The sequence below is a fragment of the Protomyctophum parallelum genome, assembly GCF_964188405.1.
Source record: "Protomyctophum parallelum genome assembly, chromosome: 5".
Taxonomy (NCBI): Eukaryota; Metazoa; Chordata; class Actinopteri; order Myctophiformes; family Myctophidae; genus Protomyctophum; species Protomyctophum parallelum.
The window spans coordinates 19104245-19125556 of NC_139702.1; the positions used below are offsets into that span (position 1 = coordinate 19104245).

The 21312-nt window shown below is 43.4% G+C and overlaps 2 protein-coding genes across 2 annotated transcripts; both read right to left on the reverse strand.

The window, feature by feature from the left end:
- Positions 1–643: 643 nt before the first annotated feature.
- tnip2 (TNFAIP3 interacting protein 2) lies at positions 644–7258 on the reverse strand. The gene is made up of 6 exons (XM_083764990.1): positions 6565–7258; positions 4379–4678; positions 3613–3699; positions 2048–2338; positions 1356–1472; positions 644–1118 (listed from the first exon to the last, which is right to left on the reverse strand). The coding sequence occupies exons 1-6, from the start codon at positions 6931–6933 to the stop codon at positions 810–812; spliced, it is 1473 nt and encodes a 490-aa protein (XP_083621116.1). The 5' UTR covers positions 6934–7258; the 3' UTR covers positions 644–809.
- Positions 7259–16720: 9462 nt separating this feature from the next.
- sfrp2 (secreted frizzled-related protein 2) lies at positions 16721–20109 on the reverse strand. Its single transcript, XM_083765338.1, has 3 exons — positions 19397–20109; positions 18073–18153; positions 16721–17218 (listed from the first exon to the last, which is right to left on the reverse strand). Exons 1-3 carry the CDS (start codon positions 19893–19895, stop codon positions 16914–16916), a joined length of 885 nt encoding a protein of 294 aa, XP_083621464.1. The 5' UTR covers positions 19896–20109; the 3' UTR covers positions 16721–16913.
- Positions 20110–21312: the final 1203 nt, after the last annotated feature.

Genomic DNA, 21312 nt, shown 5'->3' on the forward strand with positions numbered 1-21312 from the left:
TAATAGAGGTATTTAACACAATTTTAACAACAAAAATGACTTGCTCCCACGCTTTAGGTTTGTTGGCCAACACGTCAAGAAAGTGCAACAAGGTTTACGTAGAATTTGATAAATTGAGGTATGTGGCAATAATAAATTGCATTGGCATCCACTGTCCAACAATGAAGGCAACACCCGGCCATGTGACAGACACTGGAACCCGGCCCGATGGCAGATATTTGTGTCCGATGGCGATCCCGATTTTGTCCTAGTCCTAGAACACCAGTTAGCTGATGTTTTGAACCATATCTTATCAAAAAAGTGCAGAAATAAATTCTAATCTATTTAATATAACGGGTGGAAACCTCAAATGTCCAAAACTGTTACATACAGTATATGATCGGCCTAGCTCTACCCAGTACTCCCGCTGTGACACCCAAAACTCTCGGACTGCAGTTTCACCGTCTCTCCATCCCATCTGTCATCAAGGACAACGTAATCCCTCTGGGCGTGACATGTAGTGCTGTTCAGTGCTGTTCAGTGCTCAGGATTTGTCAGAGAGAGTTACTGTCGAAGTGTCCTTGAGCAAGACACTGAACCCCTAATTGCTCCCGATGTGCTAGTTGGTGCATTGCATGGTTTCCACTGCCATCGGTGTATGAATGTGTGTGTGAATGGGTGAATGTAATGCACAATCTCTGTAAAGCGCATTGGATAAAGGCGCTATATAAATGCACCATTTACCATTTACCATTTGTCAGAAGGGGCTTGTGTGCCTGGGGGTTAACCTCAACGGTGACTTTCGAGTGCCCATAGCTTGTTTTGAGTGATCATAGCTTGGCACACTCCTCGCAGTGGTTCAGGTACTCCGCTGCATCATTCTCGTCGAACGTGGTGAGGCACCGCGGGCACTGTAGGTCTGACAGGCCCCGGCATTCTGTCCAGTTGGGGCTGGGGGGCACCGCCGTGGCCGTTAGCGCCGGACGCCCTGCGCTAACGCCCTGTCGTCGGGGAGGGTCTGCCGCGCTCCTCTGGAACTGTTCAGTAGAGTCCTTGTTGTGCCGCCGCGTTGAGATCCTGTGTCCGATGTGGACGCGACACACCGGAGCCATGTCTCTGTTGTCTCTTCCTCCCGCTCCCTGAAAAACCATGAAATCCAACGTTATCATCAGTTTAAGTCATAGACTTTCTCCAGGCATAAAGTCATCACTTGATCGATCAATGTGTCACGCGTGCGTCACCTGTCCCAAAAATGGCACTGACAAAACTCATGGGAGTTGCAGTTCTACAAGGTACAAAAACCAAAGGACGTTTTAACTTATAAAACCATTCTGAGAGCAATGTCTTTGGTATTGGTGAAGAGACAGTGGTCTGACCTGTTTGTGTAGCTGTTGTTGTAGTCTGGAGATCTCCTCCTTCAGGTCGTTGACTCTGCCCTGTGCTCTCTCTCTGTCCGCACGCTCTGACTTAAAGTCCTCTGTGTAGATGAGCACCTGAGGAGAGCACAGAAACGCTGTTTAGTCACGGGCTGCTAAATGTTATATAAATACAAACTATGTGTGTGTGTGTGTGTGTGTGTGTGTGTGTGTGCGTGTGCGCACACGTGCCAGCATGCGTGTACATGTATTACTGTGAGGAGTGAGGACCAAATGCCCCCACAAATATAGTAGAAGTTGAGAAATAGAGAGGACACGTGTCCTGGTAATCACAAGAGAAATGGTTGTTTTAAGGTTTTTGGAGTTTACAGTTACAATTAGGACAATATTCAGGTTGGGGTTAAGAAACCGATATACAAGCACATGCTGCAACATGTTGTGAGCTTGGTGTGTTGCTTGGTATTTTTGTTTGAAAATGCGCAAAGGGAAGTACTGTAAACTGTAATAAGCAGCATCCACGCACATAGCCAAACACCCCTACCTCCATATTTACGCACTTTGCATATAAAGACGGCAAACACAAACACACTTAATGCATAGATATATGTGCATATACTGTATATACACATAAAAATTTCACACACACACACACACAGAGAGAGAGAGAGAGAGAGCAATGCGCACTAGTCTACCTGCTGTTCCAGTGTCTGGATGCGTTCCTGGTCTCGTCTCCTCACATCTTCCATGTCTCGGCCCATCCTCGTTGCCTCTCTCATCTTCTCCTCCAGCAGACCGTTGAGCCTGGCGATCTCCTGGTGCAGCAGAGCGGGGGCCCCCAGAACGGACCTGATGGGCCCCTGGGGGCCGGAGGAGGAAATACCCCCCTGGAGGCTCCCGGACTCCTTCAGCCTCTGGCACAGACCCCTGACATACTCCTCCCTGCTGGAGTCGTACTTCTGCCATTTAGAGTTCAGGCCTTCCACCTGAAAAGATAGTTTCAGTATTGATTATCTTTTATTAAAATTGTCGGACGGGCAGACCATAATGTATCAGACCATAAATAATCGCTATACGGTTGTAACCTCTGTGCCCAAAGTCACATTGTTTCAATTTTCATGTATTTTATTATTTTCTACCAATCCGCTGCTCTATGAAATTTTCCTATTTATCTGCTGGACTATATGCTACAAGAAGCCAGTGAGATGCATGTGTTGCTAGGGCAACAAGCCGTGATTGAGAGACCCCGCCCACAGCTCACCTGGCTGCCTGGCTGATGGAGTGATGGGCAATCACAATGTTTGGGCCACCTGGAGAGTTTGACTCTGTCAGTCCAGAGTGGAGGTGAATATAGAGACAGACAGGCTACTGGAGAAGCAAGAGGAATATTTCCCAAGTCTTGCCATATTTCCTTTCTGGAGTACTTTCCGGAATATTGGATTCTACCATTGGATTTAGAGAGCTTCTTTTAGTTTTTGGAGTTTGGATTTCGATTGAGGACGGACTTTGCGGAACAGTGTAAAGGGTGGTAAGAGGAGACTTACCACTACACAGCATTGACTGGGTTCCATTTGGATTTATTTATAAGAGGAGACTTACCACTACACAGCATTGACTGGGTTCCATTTGGATTTATTTATAAGAGGAGACTTACCACTACACAGCATTGACTGGGTTCCATTTGGATTTATTTTTTGGACATTTAAGTTTAGTTTTGGACAGTGCCAGGACACTTGAGCTTTACACCCTTCCCTTTTGAGGCAGTTTAATTTTATTTTGATTTCATTAAGTGAACTTTTGCTATTGAAAACTTTATTTTGTTTTGATTTAATAAATTACAGTTAAACTTATTTAATGATTTCTTTAGTTATTCTTATTCTGAACTGACCCACAACCTCCCTCATTTTTCCTATAATTGGTTCCTTAATTGTTATTGTTGCAACCGTTATACGGTCATATATACTGTAGGCAGTACCTAACCAGGGCCATGTCACTATAACTCAGACATACTCTGACAAAGCCCCTGACACCATGACTCGGATATCGGTCGGATCGGCCGTAGGTGTGAAGGCTGTGTAGTGACCTCTAGTTTTATGAAAGTAGAACTACAAGCTTGGTCTATGAGCTTTTAAATTATAGCTCTTTAATAAACAGAATGCATTTTCAGGACACCAATTTTATGCAATCAGGAGAGCTCATACAGGATACAAGATACTGTACATTGGAAGTTAAAAAGGAAATGTTCCATCGTTCCACTTACATATGACACTCTTTGCTTGAGCTGATGATTCTCCTGCTCCAGTTGGCGTATCTGGGTGTTGGCGACTACGTCAGGAGACTCTGTCATCTGGAACACAATGAATGATGAAGGATGAAACAACAGGCACCGTAAAACCTTTCCAAACCAAAATTACAATATAACTCTTGTTTTTAATCATGAGACAGAGTGGGACATTCCAGAAGTAGAGAGTTCCCCTCCACACACTGCACACATCATCCAAAGCAGAGGCATTAAGTGAAAAACCACAAATCGTCCCCGCTATTACCAAAGCAAATAAACGCGTAAACATAGCAATTATCGCTAAGTCACTGCACATACTGTACAGTCATTACAACACAACCAATGGTGGAAGAAGCACACTTATTTTTTTACTTTAGTAAAAGTAGCATTACTAATATTAATACTTTAGTTAGTTTAGTTAGTTAGTTATAGTTACAAGTAAAAGTCCTATATTCCAATTTTTACTAAACGTACTTGCAATCAAATCATAAAGTACCACAATTAAATGTACTCATTATGTAGAAATTGTTTCATGGGTTTTTCCAAAAGTTCTCAATGTGTCAGACTCTTTCCGAGATAGATTGTAGAATGTAGATCGGCTATTTTTGACCAGAAGAAGGATTATAAATGGCAAATGGTGCATTTATATAGGGCCTTTATCCAAGGCGCTTTACATACATTGTCCATTGTAATACATTAAACCATTCACACACATTCATACACCAATGGCGGAGGAAACACAAACCTCCTTAGACTCCTGCTGTCGAGACATCTCCGTATTCGCTCCACTTTTGTTATCCTTCTCCAGTCTCCCCAGCAGCTCTTGGCACACCCTGACTGTGGCGTCTAGTTGTCGCCTCAGCTGGTCGGCCTCCTCGGCCAAGGAGCTGCAGAGGACGGCCCTGGTGGCCTGGACACGGTCCCTCTCCTCCAGGGCCGAGCGCAGCCGCTCGATCTCCTGGTCCTTCTGGTGGTCTGGCTGGCACCGCACGACCTCCAGCTCTCGCTCCTTCTCGCCCAGCTGTACGCGTAACCTCTGGATCTCCTGAGGGGGTTCGAAGAACAGTAGGTTCTCAAACTGTTTCCACGTCAAGGACCATCCAAATTGATGTGTATTTTAATTCATATTATCAATCTGATAATGTTTTGTGCCATGGGACCCCCAGAAGAGAACATTTATGTAACAAACTAAAAACTAAAAACATAAAAAAGCAGATGTACACGCTTGCACTGTGAGCTTGTGGATCTTATTATTTAGATTATAACTCCCCCGGCGGGATCACCACCTTATCATGGTGGGGTGATTTGCGCGTCTCCATGACCCGTACAACTATGTCAGCAAGAGTATTCTGGCAGGGTCACCCATGCCGAACAGGTCAAAGGGTAGAGATAAGACAAAGAGCAATTCCACTGGCCATCCAGGTCACATTATTACAGAAACCAGAAGCAGAGCAAAGTCACCAAATCTGGGGAACGCTGTTGCCAGTCCTCACAACAGGAGAGACGCCATGATGCGCAGGGCAGGATGGAAAATGGAAATCCTGGTTTGAAGTGAGGACTGCAGCAGCTGACCGTGAAAGGTGGAAGTGCTCTGTGAAGGCCTTATGTGCCACAATGCACAAAGTGGATAGGTAAGGTATACTGCCGCCAACATATAAATGGATAAAACAATTAAAATTATTGTGATTCAGTGATGCTACATTAATAATGATGTCCCAATTTTTCCCCACATGCCCCAACATTGTTATTTACCTGCCATAGTGTCAACTCCTTACCCCTGTGTCGGATCAGTCACCCGATGTGACAAATAAGGGCCGATACAGTATCAGGACATTATAATTAACAATGGAAGATCCATATTAGGACTGGCATGATATTTATTCAAATCAATATCATGATTTATTTCTTTTTAAATTGACTGGAGTACGATAAATGAAGGACGTCTTATTTAATAGCTTTATTATCTTCTAATAAAAAGATGATCACTGTGGTTCCCTTTTCCAGAAGGTGACATAAACATACCCTGCTCCGAGTCACTTTCAGATTGGCTCAGCAGCAGATTTGAACTGGAAGGTGTCATGTGTTTTTGGTTAAGAAATGCTGCTGATCCAATATCATATGGGCAACAACTTAATGGTTGCTGTAATTAAGCATTAATTCATAGTTCACCCGATGTATGCTTATTGACCTTAGTATGTTAATAAGATGATATACAGCAATGGTGGTGGTCATAATGGCATGTAAACATGTTTTTTAACAGTTATTAAGAACAAAGCCTCATGCGTTTCTAAATATTACTAAGCCTGATCTAGATTGTTTGCATGTTAATAGTGTAAATGCATACATTGAATAATATAAATGATCATGATGATGATGATGTATGATGAGTAACCACAGTAACCATGTTAATTGCTACCGTTAGACCCATACCCTGTAGGCTATAGATTACACAGTAAAGATTATACAGTAACCACAGCATACTACTAATAGACACAAGTTACACAAATGGCCACATGTTGGAGCAGTTTAAAAACAATAATAACCTTTGACATGTTAAATGTGACATTCTGCCTAATGAATAGACATACTTTCACTTTTGGTAGGCCTACAAGTATATTCTATGCCAATACTTTTGTACTTTATGACAACATTTTTGCATACTGGTAGGCTACCGTAGGCCTATGTCTACATTATGTTATTGTTGCAAACTGTTTATTATGTTATAGGCAAACTGTCCACCACTGACTCCCTGGAGTTCATGTATAGTAGTAGCCTACAGTTACACAACACAACACAACACACACACACACACACACACACACACACACACACACACACACGTGACCAAATGGACCCATTTGGCATTTGGTCATTTGTGTGGGAGATGAATTAAGTGTGTGGGGTTCTTTAACAGCGTTGATATTAACTCACTTGCTGGCTTGTCTCCGCCTGTCGTGTGGCTCTAACCTCAGCCTCGTTCCTCCTCTGTTTGAGCTTGCAGATCTCCTTGCACAGACTCTCCAGCAGGGACCGGGATGGTCCTACCAGCACGGAGGGAGAAGACTCTCCTTGGTTCTCCTTGTCCTCCTCCTGCAGGAGATCCACGTTGATGTAGATCCTCTCGTACCGGGCCAGACGCGCCCTCAGGTCCGTGATTGCTGCGTCCCTCTTGCAGATCTCCCGGTTCAACGCCTCGATCTCCTGCCGGGTCTCGTGGTAGAGAGTGTTCAAAGTGCTAAAACTCCGCAGTTTGTCTTTAATCGCGTCCTGGTCGCTCACGCTGAAACTATGATGATCCATCGCGGTGTATGTGTGTTGTTGGCTTCGATCGATCGATGGACTGTATCGATTCCCCGATACTCCCGATAAGTAGGCTATAGAATTTTGTTTAGCCGGATAAAACAGGAGTTAATTCCAGCATTGAGAGGTTGTTATGAAGTGTGTAATATTATGCTCTCTACGGCTTGCGGAGTGGAAGTGTTTAGCAGGACTGAAGTGGAGGGAGGGTCGCATAAATCATGTAGTTTTTCACAGGGGGGTTTCCTCAGTACGGGGACTTCCCCAAAGTAGTAGTACGCGGAATTTTTTACTGGTATACTTGCAACCATCCCACTGCCCGGACGACTGAGCTATCATTGGTTAAAGGCCCCGGGGCGTTGTCACGGCGACCACATGAACTACAATATATTTATTTATTTAAACTAAAAACGTAGTATCAATTCATTAAACACGTATTGTTGTTGTTGTTGTTGTTAAAAAAGTATTATTATATTTTTAATAGTAGTAGTAGGCCTGCAATTATTCCTGTATTGATTTATCCAACAATAGGCCTATAAAAGGAAATCATTTTACGTTCATATCAACACAGATCAAGGGAGGGTGTGTGGCGTATTGATTGAAGTATTTATTAACAGTTTGCAGAATTACAGTACATTTCAAGCACAATTCCACACAAAAGTATAAAGAGGGTGAATATTAAAACAATATAAAGTAGGAAAGGGTATTCTTAAACCCAATAACAGCGTGGCTGGCCTCCAGGCGATGGGATATCTAAACTGTGGGGTTAATAGAGTTGAACCACCTTGCCTTTTCTCTACACACATCACGGATGATTCGACCGACGTTGCCCGTTATCAGCCATTGATCATTATCATGCAAATATTGTTTAATAGCGTGGAACAATGAGTTTTCTGTAGCCTGTATATTATGCTTCATCTACTGACATGCTGACATATTTAATTCTTGTCCTTCCTAAACCTCGCGTCATCATGCAGGCTATGTCCTTCCCAGAAATTGTGAAATGGTTTAAAACTACAATAGCTAGCTGTGTGTTTTTTAAAATGTTGTAATTCGTCAATGAGGCAAATATGTTCCTGTAAGTAAGTAGCATTATGTTCCTTACGGCCTATTGGCGTAAATTGCGCAAGCTGTTGCATTGTCCGAGGTGGGAAATAACATAGCCTGCTATCCTATTACTGTTCTTTCACTTCTGTGTCATCTGTGAAGGTACGTCTAAAAATAAAAGGTAAAAAATGCAAGGGTGAAAAAGCAGTTTTATTTTAAATGTCTACATACAGACAGGACAATATGAGGGGCCTATTGGTAGTAATGGTATTCACTATTCTATATGTTTATTTGAGCCTTGGACAATATGGTGTTCTAGTGATTCTCAGCTCAATCTTTTTTTGACCCATATGAATTAGTCCACAGATTCAAGCCCAATCTAATGTAGGTTTAAACTAATTCAACTCTGAGAGTTATGTATAGTTATAGGCCTATACTGTCTGTAGCTATAGACCTACTACACTCAGTTACATTACAGACCCGTATCGATTTGGACCGCTGGTGGTGGTGGTCTCCGGACCAGACGTTGCTATAAGCTCAGCCATAGGACAACATACAAATTGTACTTTTGATACAATTTCTATTTAGATTTTGGATCAGACAGCAGCGTCAAAGGAAGTAGGCCTAATGATGGGTTATAGTGCTACCTGGTGGACAACTTTTAACACAGATTATGCCATCAATACATGTAGCCTATGCATCAAACCTTATTCACGAAAATACTGTAGTGTAGATTAGGCATATATAATAGTATTAATGATTTTTCTTTTTTAAATGAAGTAGATTTTGGAGTTTAATGAATCGATACTTGCCCGGTTTTCCTCCCGGAATGTTCCCTAGTGAGCCTGGATAACTTGTAATATGCTATTGGCTGTTTGTATTCTTTTGGGAAAAATATAAAAAGATACTCCTATGGAAAGGCTATATTATTACTTGCGCAAGCAGAGCGCGCAAGTAATGTTTTCGCCCGGTCTCTTCCGCCGTGACAGCTGTCCCGCCATTCGATGTTTATGCAGAAAAACATCAAATCTGTGCCTGTTTTGCTGGGACCAAATTACCACAAATGACCATATTTCTTACGTCATTTAGAGCTAGTCATACGTATACTATATACATAATCAGTAAAAAATAAAATGGCAAATTGTGCCTGATCTGCTGGGACCAGAGTACGTGGTGTGTATATGTATGACTAGCTCTTCACCCAAACTTATATAGATAGAAACTTGAATCATACTTAATAATACTAAAATAATCTAAAAATTATACATTTCAAACGTTCCTTCACAGAGATACTGAGATTTGACAGTTTACAGCGGTCGAAAGGACTTGCGCGCTCTGCTTGCGCACTAGTTGGCCATTTATGTACTACATACAAGCAAGTATGCACTCGACAGAGTTCTAGTTCTCTACAATTTAGTATAATTTAGTATATGTAAGGTTTTGCCCACTCAAATGGTACTTCCTCAGATAATCCCAAGCCTACAACAACTTCTGTGAACGACTTCACTCAGTAAAAGTTAAAACTTTTGGGGTAATTTTGATCATGCCGGTTGGTTTGGTTCTGTTTTGTTTTAGGTTGGCGGATTTGTAATGTCTCAATCTCTGCAATGCAGGCGGAGAGAGAAGAATGGTGTTGCAACATTCTGAGAAGTGTATTCTGGTGGCTTGATTGATTGATTGAAATATGTATTAACAGTTTGTAGAATTACAGTACATTTTAAGCACAAACTCAATACTGTGAGTGGACGACCCAATTAAGCATTACACTTGTTTACAACAGGGTCCACATTGTTCAATTCATCAAAACATTTTGAGACATACAAATAGACACTTCTATGTAGTTAAAGAACAGAACAGGAATTCATCATATAGGAAGCAAAAAGGGAAAGGATACATATATGTATCCTTTCCCTTTTTGCTTCCTATATGTATATATACAGTGAGGGGAAAGGGGGGGGCGGTGGGTTGGGATTCAGATTTTACAGAGGCCAGTTTCGAATTGCAGCCATCCGTAGGTGCCCTTTGAGAGCGGTTTTGAAGGAGTCAAGGGATTCACATGTGTTAATGACTGTTGGTAGGGCGTTCCACATTTTGGTGGCATAGGAGCGAAAATAATTTAGTCCCTTGTTTGTGCCGAATCTGGGTTGTACATGGTTTGTTGCACTCCCTCTGGTGTTGTGGGTGTGGACTTCGTTTACATTAAGGAAGTATTTTGACAGGTACATGGGTATCTTGGTGGTGTATCGAATCTTGTGGACCAGACCCATTGCAAGATGCTGTACTCTGTCGTCGACCCTAAGCCATCCCAGCCTGTCAAAGTGGGCAGGGGTGAGGTGGGTTCGGGGGGTGAGGCCAAGTAGGAGCCTGACCAGTTTGTTTTGGGAGGTCTGGAGCCTTGTTTTAAGGGCCTTTGAGGTGCTGTGGTACCAAGAGGTGGATGCATAGTCAAAGAAACCTTGTACGAGGGCTCCTGTTAAGGTCTTCAAGGTGTTTTTGTTGACCAGTGAGGAGATCCTGTAAAGGAATCTTGTTCTTTGATTGACTTTTTTGATTACGTTGGTGGCCATTTTATCACCGGAAAGATTGGCCTCCAGGATGGAACCTAGGTAGGTAATTTCATCTTTTCGTTCTCGCTTCAGCGAGAGACCTTCGCCTCTACCGTGGTAAGTGTGACCATGGGGATTGGGGAGGGAGAGGAAACTCTTACGTCCCATGGTTTGACATTTCCGTGGGGAGGGTGGGGGAGGTTCTCATTTGTGTTGGGTGGGGGACTCAACAGAGTCTTAGGCAGCTGGCCCTCCACTTAGGTGACGCTCCAAGAAAGGAGTTAAGGCTAGAGCTGATTATCGGCGCAGCTACACCTTAGCACACCAGCTGTCTATAAAGCCGGAATGACGTCGGGCGTCAGCTTCTTCTGTCCGCGGCTGTGCGCTAAGGTGTGCCCCGGCCCTATGTGTACAAGCGCCCTAGCTAACACTTCCACTCCTAATTTGGATTTGAGTGTGATTTGGTGTGTATTCTGCTGCTATTGCAGTATAAATTGGTGGGGAATGCTGCACAGAATTATAATTTGTTCCTGGGTAAATCTGCCAACCAAATGGTTACAATTGGTTTTGGTGTCTATTTTTGTGTTCAGGCCACTGATTAGCTCCTGTCATGTGTGCTGAGAAGGACTCACATGACAGAACCTTTGTGTCTGTCAGTAGTCGTGTATCCGACTGTTTATTGTGTCTGCCAGTAGTCGTGTATCCGACTGTTTGTGTCTGCCAGTAGTCGTGTATCCGACTGTTTATTGTGTCTGCCAGTAGTTATGTATCTGACTGTTTAGTAGTTTTGTGTCTGCCAGTAGTCATGTATCTGACTGTTTAGTAGTTTAATGTCTGCCAGTGGCCATTTATCCGACTGTGTGTTGTGTGAATATGTTCAAGTCAATACAATTAAAAAAAAAAGTATTTTAGCCCCACAAGCCAAGTTGAATTGTCATTTAGATCCGGACGATTTTTGATTAATTCAGACAGGTGAAAGGTTAATTGGCTGTTCAATTACATTGTGAGATTACAGTTTCAGTTAATCCAATGGTGTATATGCAGTAAGTCTACACTGTTATGCCACTTGGGAGTCATAATGCCCCTGCGAGGCTGGGTGCACTTAATTCGGTTATCATTGAGTATGATGCAGGTTGAGAATATTTACACACTATGAGATGATTTGAGAGTGAGAATTGTGACTTTTAAATGGTCAGCTTGGATGTGCAAAGTAAAAAAGTCTGATTTGGCCTTTAGGGTGAGAACTTCATGGGAAGTTTTCTTCTATGAATGTATTTGTTAAATGTGAGAATAGATCTATGATATTTTGCCATGGTATTTTGTGAAAAGTGAATTAATGAAATTGCTGATAACATTTGGTGAAAACTTCAGGAGAGAAGTTTTCTTTTAGGAAGGGGGGTGTTACGGCCAGCCATAATTAGGTTATTTTGTATTATCTGTTTCCTGTGTCCTATGACACCAGCAGTGGATTGGGTGGTGGCCACACCCAATCTACTATAAAGATCAGTCGCAAACAACTCTGTTCAGAGGACTGTGCAGCTTCAGGGCAGCAGGGAATCGGTCGATCCCCCTGTCCTCTCACCACAACCTGCGACCATCCTGTCCAGTTCTTTATTTGGGATAAGTTCTGTTTTTTTTTTATCCCACGATTTTGTAACCCAGTTTTCTTTTCACCCAGTGCCAATTATCTAATGTAATCCTTCACTTCCTCTGCCAACCTGGGGGGGCAGCGGACTGACCTCATGCCTCCTTCTATGCATGACGAGTCCAAGCTGCTTCTTTTCACCTGACAGAGGGGAATTTCCCCGGCCGGACGTAGCGCGTGGAAGGGACACGTTATTCCGACCAGTTCCTTTCCCCTCCATCAGGCGCCCCGGCTGGCCAGGGGGAGGTAGTTTTAGAGACCAGGATTACGGCATGTTTTTGTGAGGGTAATCTACCCTAGGGGACACGGGGAGAACATGCAAACTCCAGACAGAAAGACCCTATCGCCAACCCCCGCCTCGGGTATGGGCACTGATGACGCGGAGGAGGGAACACGCGACAGCACTACCAACTGTGCCACCGTGCCCCTGAGAGAGATTCTGTTCTGTTTTGTGTTTGCAATGTTTGAAGTTGTGTTTTTTTAGATTTGGGTTATTGTATATTGTTGTAAATATTCCTGATTTCGGGCTGTAAATAAATGCACATTCCGTTTTATTGCAATTGTCTTTCTACATTTTATGTTGCTTCCCCTAACCCTAGACTAGGGTGCGTAACACCTTTTCATAAATTACATTTGTACTTAGGCTGTCTGCTGCCGTGAAAGTTTATAGAGAAATTCAAAGTAGGCTACCAGCCAGAGCTATCTGCCGTCCTGCCTCTCCCACCCCTCAGGGGACAATTCCGGGAGGGAAACGGAACATGGGTGAGTTGTCCTGTTACGGTAGGCTACTGTCTTGGTTCTAGTGAGTGACTGATATTGTCCATTACCTTTTTATATTTTCTTTGTTTATTTTTTTTATTGAAAGTGAAATAGCCGAATATTGCTTTGGTGTTTAGCATTCCTACTTAATGTTAACTCTAAACAGTGGTGAGCTGGTGGTAGGGCTGTCCAGGGCGCCGCCCCAGTAGTTCAGACACCACACGCACCGTTGCACGCCCCCCACATACAGCTATATACTGTAGGCAGGCGGCAGCATATAGGCTACTGATGTATTCTTCATGTAGTCTGGTTTTGAGAGGAAACCGGCCAATCGGTGCATTGGAAAACAAGTGGAAATCAACTTCAAAGACTCATAGAAAACTCCAATGGATTTGTTCCCCCTCTCTTATGAATGGAAATGACATTCATATCAGACAGTGATATGGATAGTCCACTAGATGGCGATGTTTGATCATTTATCTCTTTCTGGTTCAAACTTAAATGGTTTGGGGCCAGCAAGTGCAACAAACTGATCGATTTTAGAAAATAATCGTCTCTGGGCTATATTCGTATAGGCTATATTTGGCCTATATTTTTGTAGGCCTCAAGCACTTTGCGCTGCATTTGTATGTCATGAAAGGTGCTCTATAAGTGTGTGTGTGTGTGTGTGTGTGTGTGTGTGTGTGTGTGTGTACCTCAGAGCGTGCGCGCGCGATCTGATGTCGGGCAGAAACCTCAAAATTGTTCATTTTTATGAAAATTAAAAATATAATTTATTTTTTCAGGAAATAAAGAATACCTTCTATTTTGAAAACAAAGCAATACCTCATCATCAAAATTGGTGTTGTGACTATTGTCAATTACTTGCATGAGAGGTGGTGGAGTTAGCTGTTTTAGGGGTCCAATGGATTTAAGAGGTTTTGTCAGAAGCGCTTTTTACTTTTTCATTTGTTCAACATTTTTGAGGGGCGGCCCAGCTATCCGGGGTTGTGTAAACACAAACATTGTAAATGTCACACGGGTGTGATTTATTTTTAACCAACACGTAAAGGGTGTTCAATAACACTGATTTATATTTTTTTTATGAAAAACAAAAATGGAGTTATAGATGGTTTCCTCCCGACAGCAACATAAAAGCTCACAATGCCACCACCACACATTATGAGCTTGTAGATCTGCTGTTTTCAATTATATGATTAATCGAAATAGTAATCAATATAATTACAGCTAAGAATATAATAGATAGTTACAGCCCCGTTGGCAAAGTCGATTTATGCTCACAGACATTGATGTAAATGTGTATGTCATTTATTTCACTGTTTTTGGTTTGCACTTTGCATATAGTAAAAATACGAATACGGCTTTATGAGTGTATTCCCTGCAAGTTTGTGTCAAATATCTTGTGCCAGGGACCCCCAGAAGAGAAGATTTGTGTTACTTGTTGTATTAACTAATTAAAAAATGTCCAAAGGCTAAATTTCAAATAACAGATGCAGCAAAGCTTGCACAAAGGGACGTGCTGTGAGCTTGTATCTGATATTTTTGAATATCCAACGTATAATTATTGATTATTATAATTATGATACTGTATTAACACATTTTGCTGGAACCCCCCCTCCCCCAAGGGCCCCTGGGGATCTCCGGACCAAACTTTGAGAACCACTGGCTTACAGAGCAAAATTGAATGTGTCTACAAACCGTGACATTTATCTCTGAAGACTATGTACAAAGCATAATAACAACCATATTTGATATTTACAGAGTAATATTGCAAAATAATACTTTACAATACACACATACACACCAGTGGGAATATCTGCATTTTCCAAGTCGTTGGACTTTAACAAAGAACAATCATTATCAGCCCTAATATACAATTCTGATGCTCTTAGTTTTAGTTGAAACATAGTTAAAAGCAGGAAACATAATCGTCGCTGTCGGACTGTAACCGTGTATGTCCAAAGCTGTTACTTTTCAGGAATAAAAACAAAAGCTGTGATCCAATGTTGTTATTTAGTCACAAACTCTTTCCATTATAGTTAAATATGAATTCCATACAATCCAGACAAGCTTGTAGATCAGCTATTTTCATACTTTTGCATAACACTCAAAAAACAAGACACATAAGTAGTTTGAAATATGGAGATAGGCCTACAAGGTTTCTGTCCGACAGCTATGACACCAACATGGTCAAAAGTTGCAGACCCAAAATAATATAATCAATGTTAAAGGGAAATATTAAAACTAGAACAATATTCCATTTATTACACTGTGGGGTAGAAAAGTAACGTTATACAGTGCAGTATTGAGGCTCAAGTATATAAAAAATAATGACCAACAATATCTCTGTTCAATAGTTGAACAGGCAGAGAATATAGCCAGCTATCTCTCGTTTTGCTAGAGAAAAGGGGGGAAGAAAAAAATATGCACGCACACACACAAATCACTTTGTTTTGTCTCTTGATATCATCAGGCACACAGGTCTCACAAATTCACTCATTGATACTTTATTGATACTCATTGAACTAAATATCTGTATGTATAGCTATATTAGAAATGGCTATGTATTGGATACAAATATTGCCTATGTACTGACAAGGTTCTGTACACAAAAGCTTATTTTCTTCTTCTTCTTCTTTTGTCTGATGTGGTGAAGACCGGAAACATTTTCTGTTGATGGACTGTCTGAAAGTTTGTGCCAAGAGTTGACTCCCTGCTGGCATTTCGACTCTCCTTCGCACACTCTTAGGTGGATAGAAGAGTGGCTTATCGTTTTCCCACTACAGAATCCTACTCGCCTTCACCCACTCATACACTGGAGGGTCTCCACTCTCCAGTTCCTGCCCAGGTGGTGGAGTGTAGCGGGGCAGGGGTGCACGGTAGGGTTGAGGTGGCTGGGTTGACTGTGTGTGGCTGTGTGTTTTGAGTCTGTGTGGAACTAGTACTTTAACAGTGCTTCTGAGCACCATAGGGAGCTAAAGACCAACATAATTAAGGAGCTACAGTGTACCATAGGGGGCTACAGAGAACCATAGCAGGCTACAGACTACCATAGGTGGGTAGTGAAGGGGGAGTGGGATTCCGCCAGGGAGTCAAATTTCGGCAAACACCAGGTCTGTATAGCTGCTAGTGTAGCCTCGGAGACCACAGGCATATTACTGCTAGTGTGATTAGTTCCCAATGCCAGAATTGAAGTTGGATGAAGAATAGCTTGAGTCCATGGGAGGCACATTGCTCACAGAGTCTCATGAAGGAAGCTCTGGTGAGTAGACAGCCTACTGTTGCTGTTCTCTTCGAGAACTTTTTTTTAATTTCGTATTCATAATTAGCACTTGATGTTGCTGTTTTCTAACCAACACAGTCAAAACCCCTGAGAGGTTATCTAATGCAGTGTTTCTCAACCTATGTACCGCGGCACTTTACTGTGCCTTTGAAATCTCCAGGTGTGCCTCGAGATTTTGACCGAAAGTAACACTAGCCCTCCCCCGAAAGCGATAGCTAGGCGTCCTATTGTTGCGTCGTTGTTGTTGTCACACGTCTAAATAGACGTCCGAAAACAACATGACGACGGAACAATAGACTCTTAACGACCATCGGCCATAGAAATGTTAATCGCCTGGTGGTGTCAATCCCTCCAGAAAGACACCACCAGAACCCGACAGCAGCACACACAGCGCCGCCGAGTCACCTCCACCTGACGACGGCACAGCAACATGCAGCAACAACGGCGGCTACTATTTTTAGGCTATGAAAAGTGTGCCCCGGGACAAAAAAGGTTGAGAGACACTGATCTAATGGACCTGTGGTCGATTTTAACCGTCTCTCTGTTAAACACCCAGGAGATATGAGTAGGTCTATGTTTAGGCATCAGCCAATAGAACACCTGTTTAATGGTCATGAAAGAGTCGAACGGGAGCAATGGACGGAAATGGGAGGGTGTCTGACATTCGAACAGAACAAATCTCTCTCTCTCTATCTCTCCGTTCTTAGCACTGCAGCTTACGGATGCTCCGGGAGATCCTCTTGAACTCGCGCTGCCCTCGCTGCCAGCGCTTCAGCGAGGTGATGACCAGGTGGCCGTCCATCTTCTGGCCCATGACCAGGTAGGCGGCGTTGATGTCGTTCATCTCCTCGCAGACACACTGCAGGCCGTCCTTCAGCCACAGCACGGTCTTCCGCAGGTCGCGCTCCGTCACGCCGTTCAGCTTGTAGATGGTCTTGCTCTTGGTCTCCGGGACGATCTTGGTGTCTCCATTGATGTAGGAGATCTCCTTGACTTTGATCTTCAGAGCTGGACAGGGACGGGAGATGATGTGAATGAACAAAGATGAAAACATTCATCCTTCGTGTTTTGGATAAATTGTAGTTAGGCAGTTTGCCAGAATTTTGGGTTCGATATTTATTTTGGAATGTCCTAGAGTACCGGATTACTGATATTTTGACCCATGTTTTATCCAAAAATTGAAAAACTTTAGTTTGAAGTTCAAAAGCTTAATTATGGTTCATATGCTTGTACATCTGCTGTTTTTAATCTTGTACGCCTTGTAGATCTTGTACATTTCTAAATTTTCTGGATACTTTTTTATGTTTAAAAACGGTTGAACATTTCCACCTACAATGAATGACATGTCCAAATAGGGAAGCCAAGTTGAAAGTTGTAACTGCTAATACCGGACGATGTAGTAAACGAGAACGGCTCAGTCATAATTTGCAGCTGCAGCAAGCTCTCATTTATGAACATCACGGCTTCACATTGCAGCGTTCAGAGCATGCAGCCAATACAGATTCAAGTTGCAGCGTTCAAAGTATGGGTTTATGGGTAAGTCTCCCATTGGCTTAGAGGCGGCCAATCATGAAAGTCCACTATGGTTGCTACTAGACTAGAGGTACTAACTAGTAAATGTTGTCCAGACGCTTTTCAAGCAGCTGGCAAAAGGGTCAATTTATTGTCAATGTCTGCCAAACCCATGGGTCTGACTCTAGTGGACAGTGGTTCCTGTGTGCAGTGTCTGCTCTCAACACGAAGTGATTGTTGTATAGCAAAAACATTGATCTGGATTGAGTAGTTTCAATTGATGCCCATTTCTTTCCAGTGGTATACATTATGTTTGCGTAGTGGTGGTGGTGTTATAAATGAAGACTTACCAAAGTCGTTTTTGCAGAGGTTGTCTACAATTTCATTGTCATTTTCATCCGTCTCCTTACAGGCGTCGCACACCCTAGGCACTAAAACAAAATAAACCACTTAAAGGATTAACCGCCAATTTTAGACATGTTCAGTGATGAAAATTGCAGATCTATAAGCTCACAACACATGACTTTTGGAACTTGTAGATCTGCTATTTTCAAATATTATTAATTATTTGACATTTATTTTCATCTAATGAACATGCCAGGTTTGAAAGTGGTTACTGTTAATGCCAAGTGAAAGGACGCAAGAACATATTTAGCAAAATATAGAAAATTATTGGTATTCTGTAGGTATACAACATATTGCATCAAAAGTAGCATATTTTCAAGCTCGAAACCTGTCGCTAAGCACCACATTTTGAGCTTGCAGATCTGCTACTTTTGAATGATGCTTTTGTGTGATGCTGTGGTATGATCAAGTAGGAGGACATTCATTTACAAAAACACTATGGAGATAAGGGGTTTCTGCTCGACAGCAACAATATCCTACAGAATAATAGTATTGTTCTAATTACACTTAGGCCTACATTTTACTGTATTCGATCAATGACAAGTCAAGCTCAATTAATTCTAACCATCACTAACTGGTCCCAATTGTGTACGTGCTATTGACTCATCCCCATCAGTGGAAGAAAGTAACCAATACAAATTAGAGATCTTTCTGTTTTTATTTTTTACTTTACGTGAGTAGGCCTATTTATTTTTTATACTTCACTTCTACTCCACCACATGACACCTTTAGTAAACTTATAAGTTACAAAACATGTATAAACCACTTAAGATTGTATATACATAGTAAATAAATATTACATATCCGATCTACAAGCTCACAACACATAGTAATGCACTTTTACTTTTAACATTTTGAATACATGCAGCTATAGTGGTTCTTCCACCACCCCATGTAGGCTAATGTTAGAACTTAGACTAAATCATCCAGGGTCCAGGGAGCGGGTTCCAAATGGACCCTTACAGTTTACAGGTCTGTATCTGAGAGAGAACCATTGACTTTAGTAGATTTTCTTTGAAAACTTTTGAAAGGACTTGTGCTATATGGGACATTCGGCATAATGACGGGCTGTGTGGGTAGCCTTTTACTCAGGCTACACACTGCACAGTACAGGACTTACAGTTAGAACAATACAACAGAGTACCCTACATATTGTTGGATTGCTACTTATATAGCCTATAAGTAGGCTATAGCAAATAATAGACTACATCGGAGTAGCCTAGATACTTTGTTGAGTTCCACCACACACGTTTCTAACGCCACCCTTACCCTCCTGGGTGACCGGCACCAGGTTATCGACGCCCGCCGGTGGGATGCACAGGTCGTTGTCCAGCGGGAAGCGGCTGCAGTCCAGCATGTCCGGCCAAGGGAAGCCGAACGCGTTCATGACCGGCGCGCAGCCCTGCTTGACGGCCTCGCACAGCGACCGGCACGGCTGGATGGGCTCGTCCAGGTCGTCCAGGCACACCGGGGCGAACAGCGAGCACAGGAACTTTCTGGTGTCCGGGTGGCACTGCTTCTGAACCAGCGGAATCCAGGAGGACGCCTGCTGCAGCGCCTCGTTCATGGTCTCGTGGCCAAGCAGGTTGGGCAGCCGCATCTCGGTGTACTCGATGTCGTGACACAGCAGCAGGTTGGCAGGTATGGGCTTGCAGTTATTCTTTTTGTAGAACAGTTCGGGCTGGCCGAAGTTGTACAATCCGTGGATGGCTTCCATAGACGGTAATGTTGTCAGCACCCACATCGCTGTCAGGAGGAAGCCACGCATTTTGATGCGATTATAGAGAATATAGGACGCTGTTGTATATGTTTGGGGGGGGTTATTGTCTATTGAGGTGGACGGTGGTCCAGTGCCTGTAGAGAGGTTGGTTGTCAGTGACTGTGTGTCAACTCCACTGTACCACTGCTTTTTCTTCCAAGCATGTTAGGGAGGAGTTTGAAGGAAGACCACTATTTGGTACGCACTACGCACCCAGGGTTTCCAAAACGTATATGGTCGCGCGCGGCGCACCCATATGGGCGCACACCGTGTGGTCGCGGATTCATGTTTATGGGCCGGCGGGGCCGCGAGTAAATATATATTTTTTCCTACCCTTTTTATAGTCATGTTGTTATCTTAAAATGATCCATTCCCTGGCTGGCTGGCTAGTAGGCCTAATAAGACTTGTATGCTTTAACATTTGATTTGCCCTAGCTCTGGTCCAGCCATAGAACCATAGCTCTAATAAATCCCTTTGCTGCCTTTGGCTAGAGGCTCTAAGCCAAAGTTAGAGCTATGCTACTTTTCTTTTCCTGCGCTGAAATGCAGAACGCATTGTCTGTAGCGAAAACCGTGTGAACTGTGAACCGAGTGGTGCAACTCCCCTCTCTCCCCCCCAGTGTTGGGGAAGTTACTTTGAAAGCGTAGCTTGTAAAGCTACAAGTAGCTCACCATGGCAGTAGCTTGATCAAGCTACATAGCTACCCCTGGAGAAATGCAGCTTGTAAAGCTACAGCTACATAGGCAAAAGTAGCTCAGCTACTTTTTATTTTTCAGCGTTAAATTGAGAATGTACATGCGGGAGACCCCTCCTCCCCTCTGGGAGACCCCTGCTCCCCTTTGGGAGACCTCTGCTCCCCTTTGGGAGACCTCTGCTCCCCTCTGGGAGACCCCTCCCACCCTCCTCCCCTCTGGGAGACCCCTCCTCCCCTCTGGGAGACCCCTGCTCCCCTTTGGTAGACCCCTGCTCCCCTCTGGGAGACCCCTCCCACCCTGCTCCCCTCTGGGAGACCCCTCCTCCCACCTTGCTCCCCTCTGGGAGACCCCTCCCCACCCTGCTCCCCACTGGGAGACCCCTCCCACCCTGCTCCCCTCTGGGAGACCCCTCCTCACCCTGCTCTCCTCTGGGAGACCCCCCCACCCTGCTCCCCTCTGGGAGACCCCTCCTCCCCCTGCTCCCCTCTGGGAGACCCCTCCTCCCCTCTGGGAGACCCCTGCTCCCCTCTGGGAGACCCCTGCTCCCCAAAATTGTAGCTTGTAACTTGAGTAGCTAAGCTACAAAAAATGACCCAAAATGTAGCTGAGCTACTTGACGAGGTACACAAATATGAATGTAGCTAAAATACCACAAGCTACAGCAAAATGTAGCTAAGCTACGTAGCTCAGCTACATGTAGCTTAATACTCCCCAACACTGCCCCCCCCCC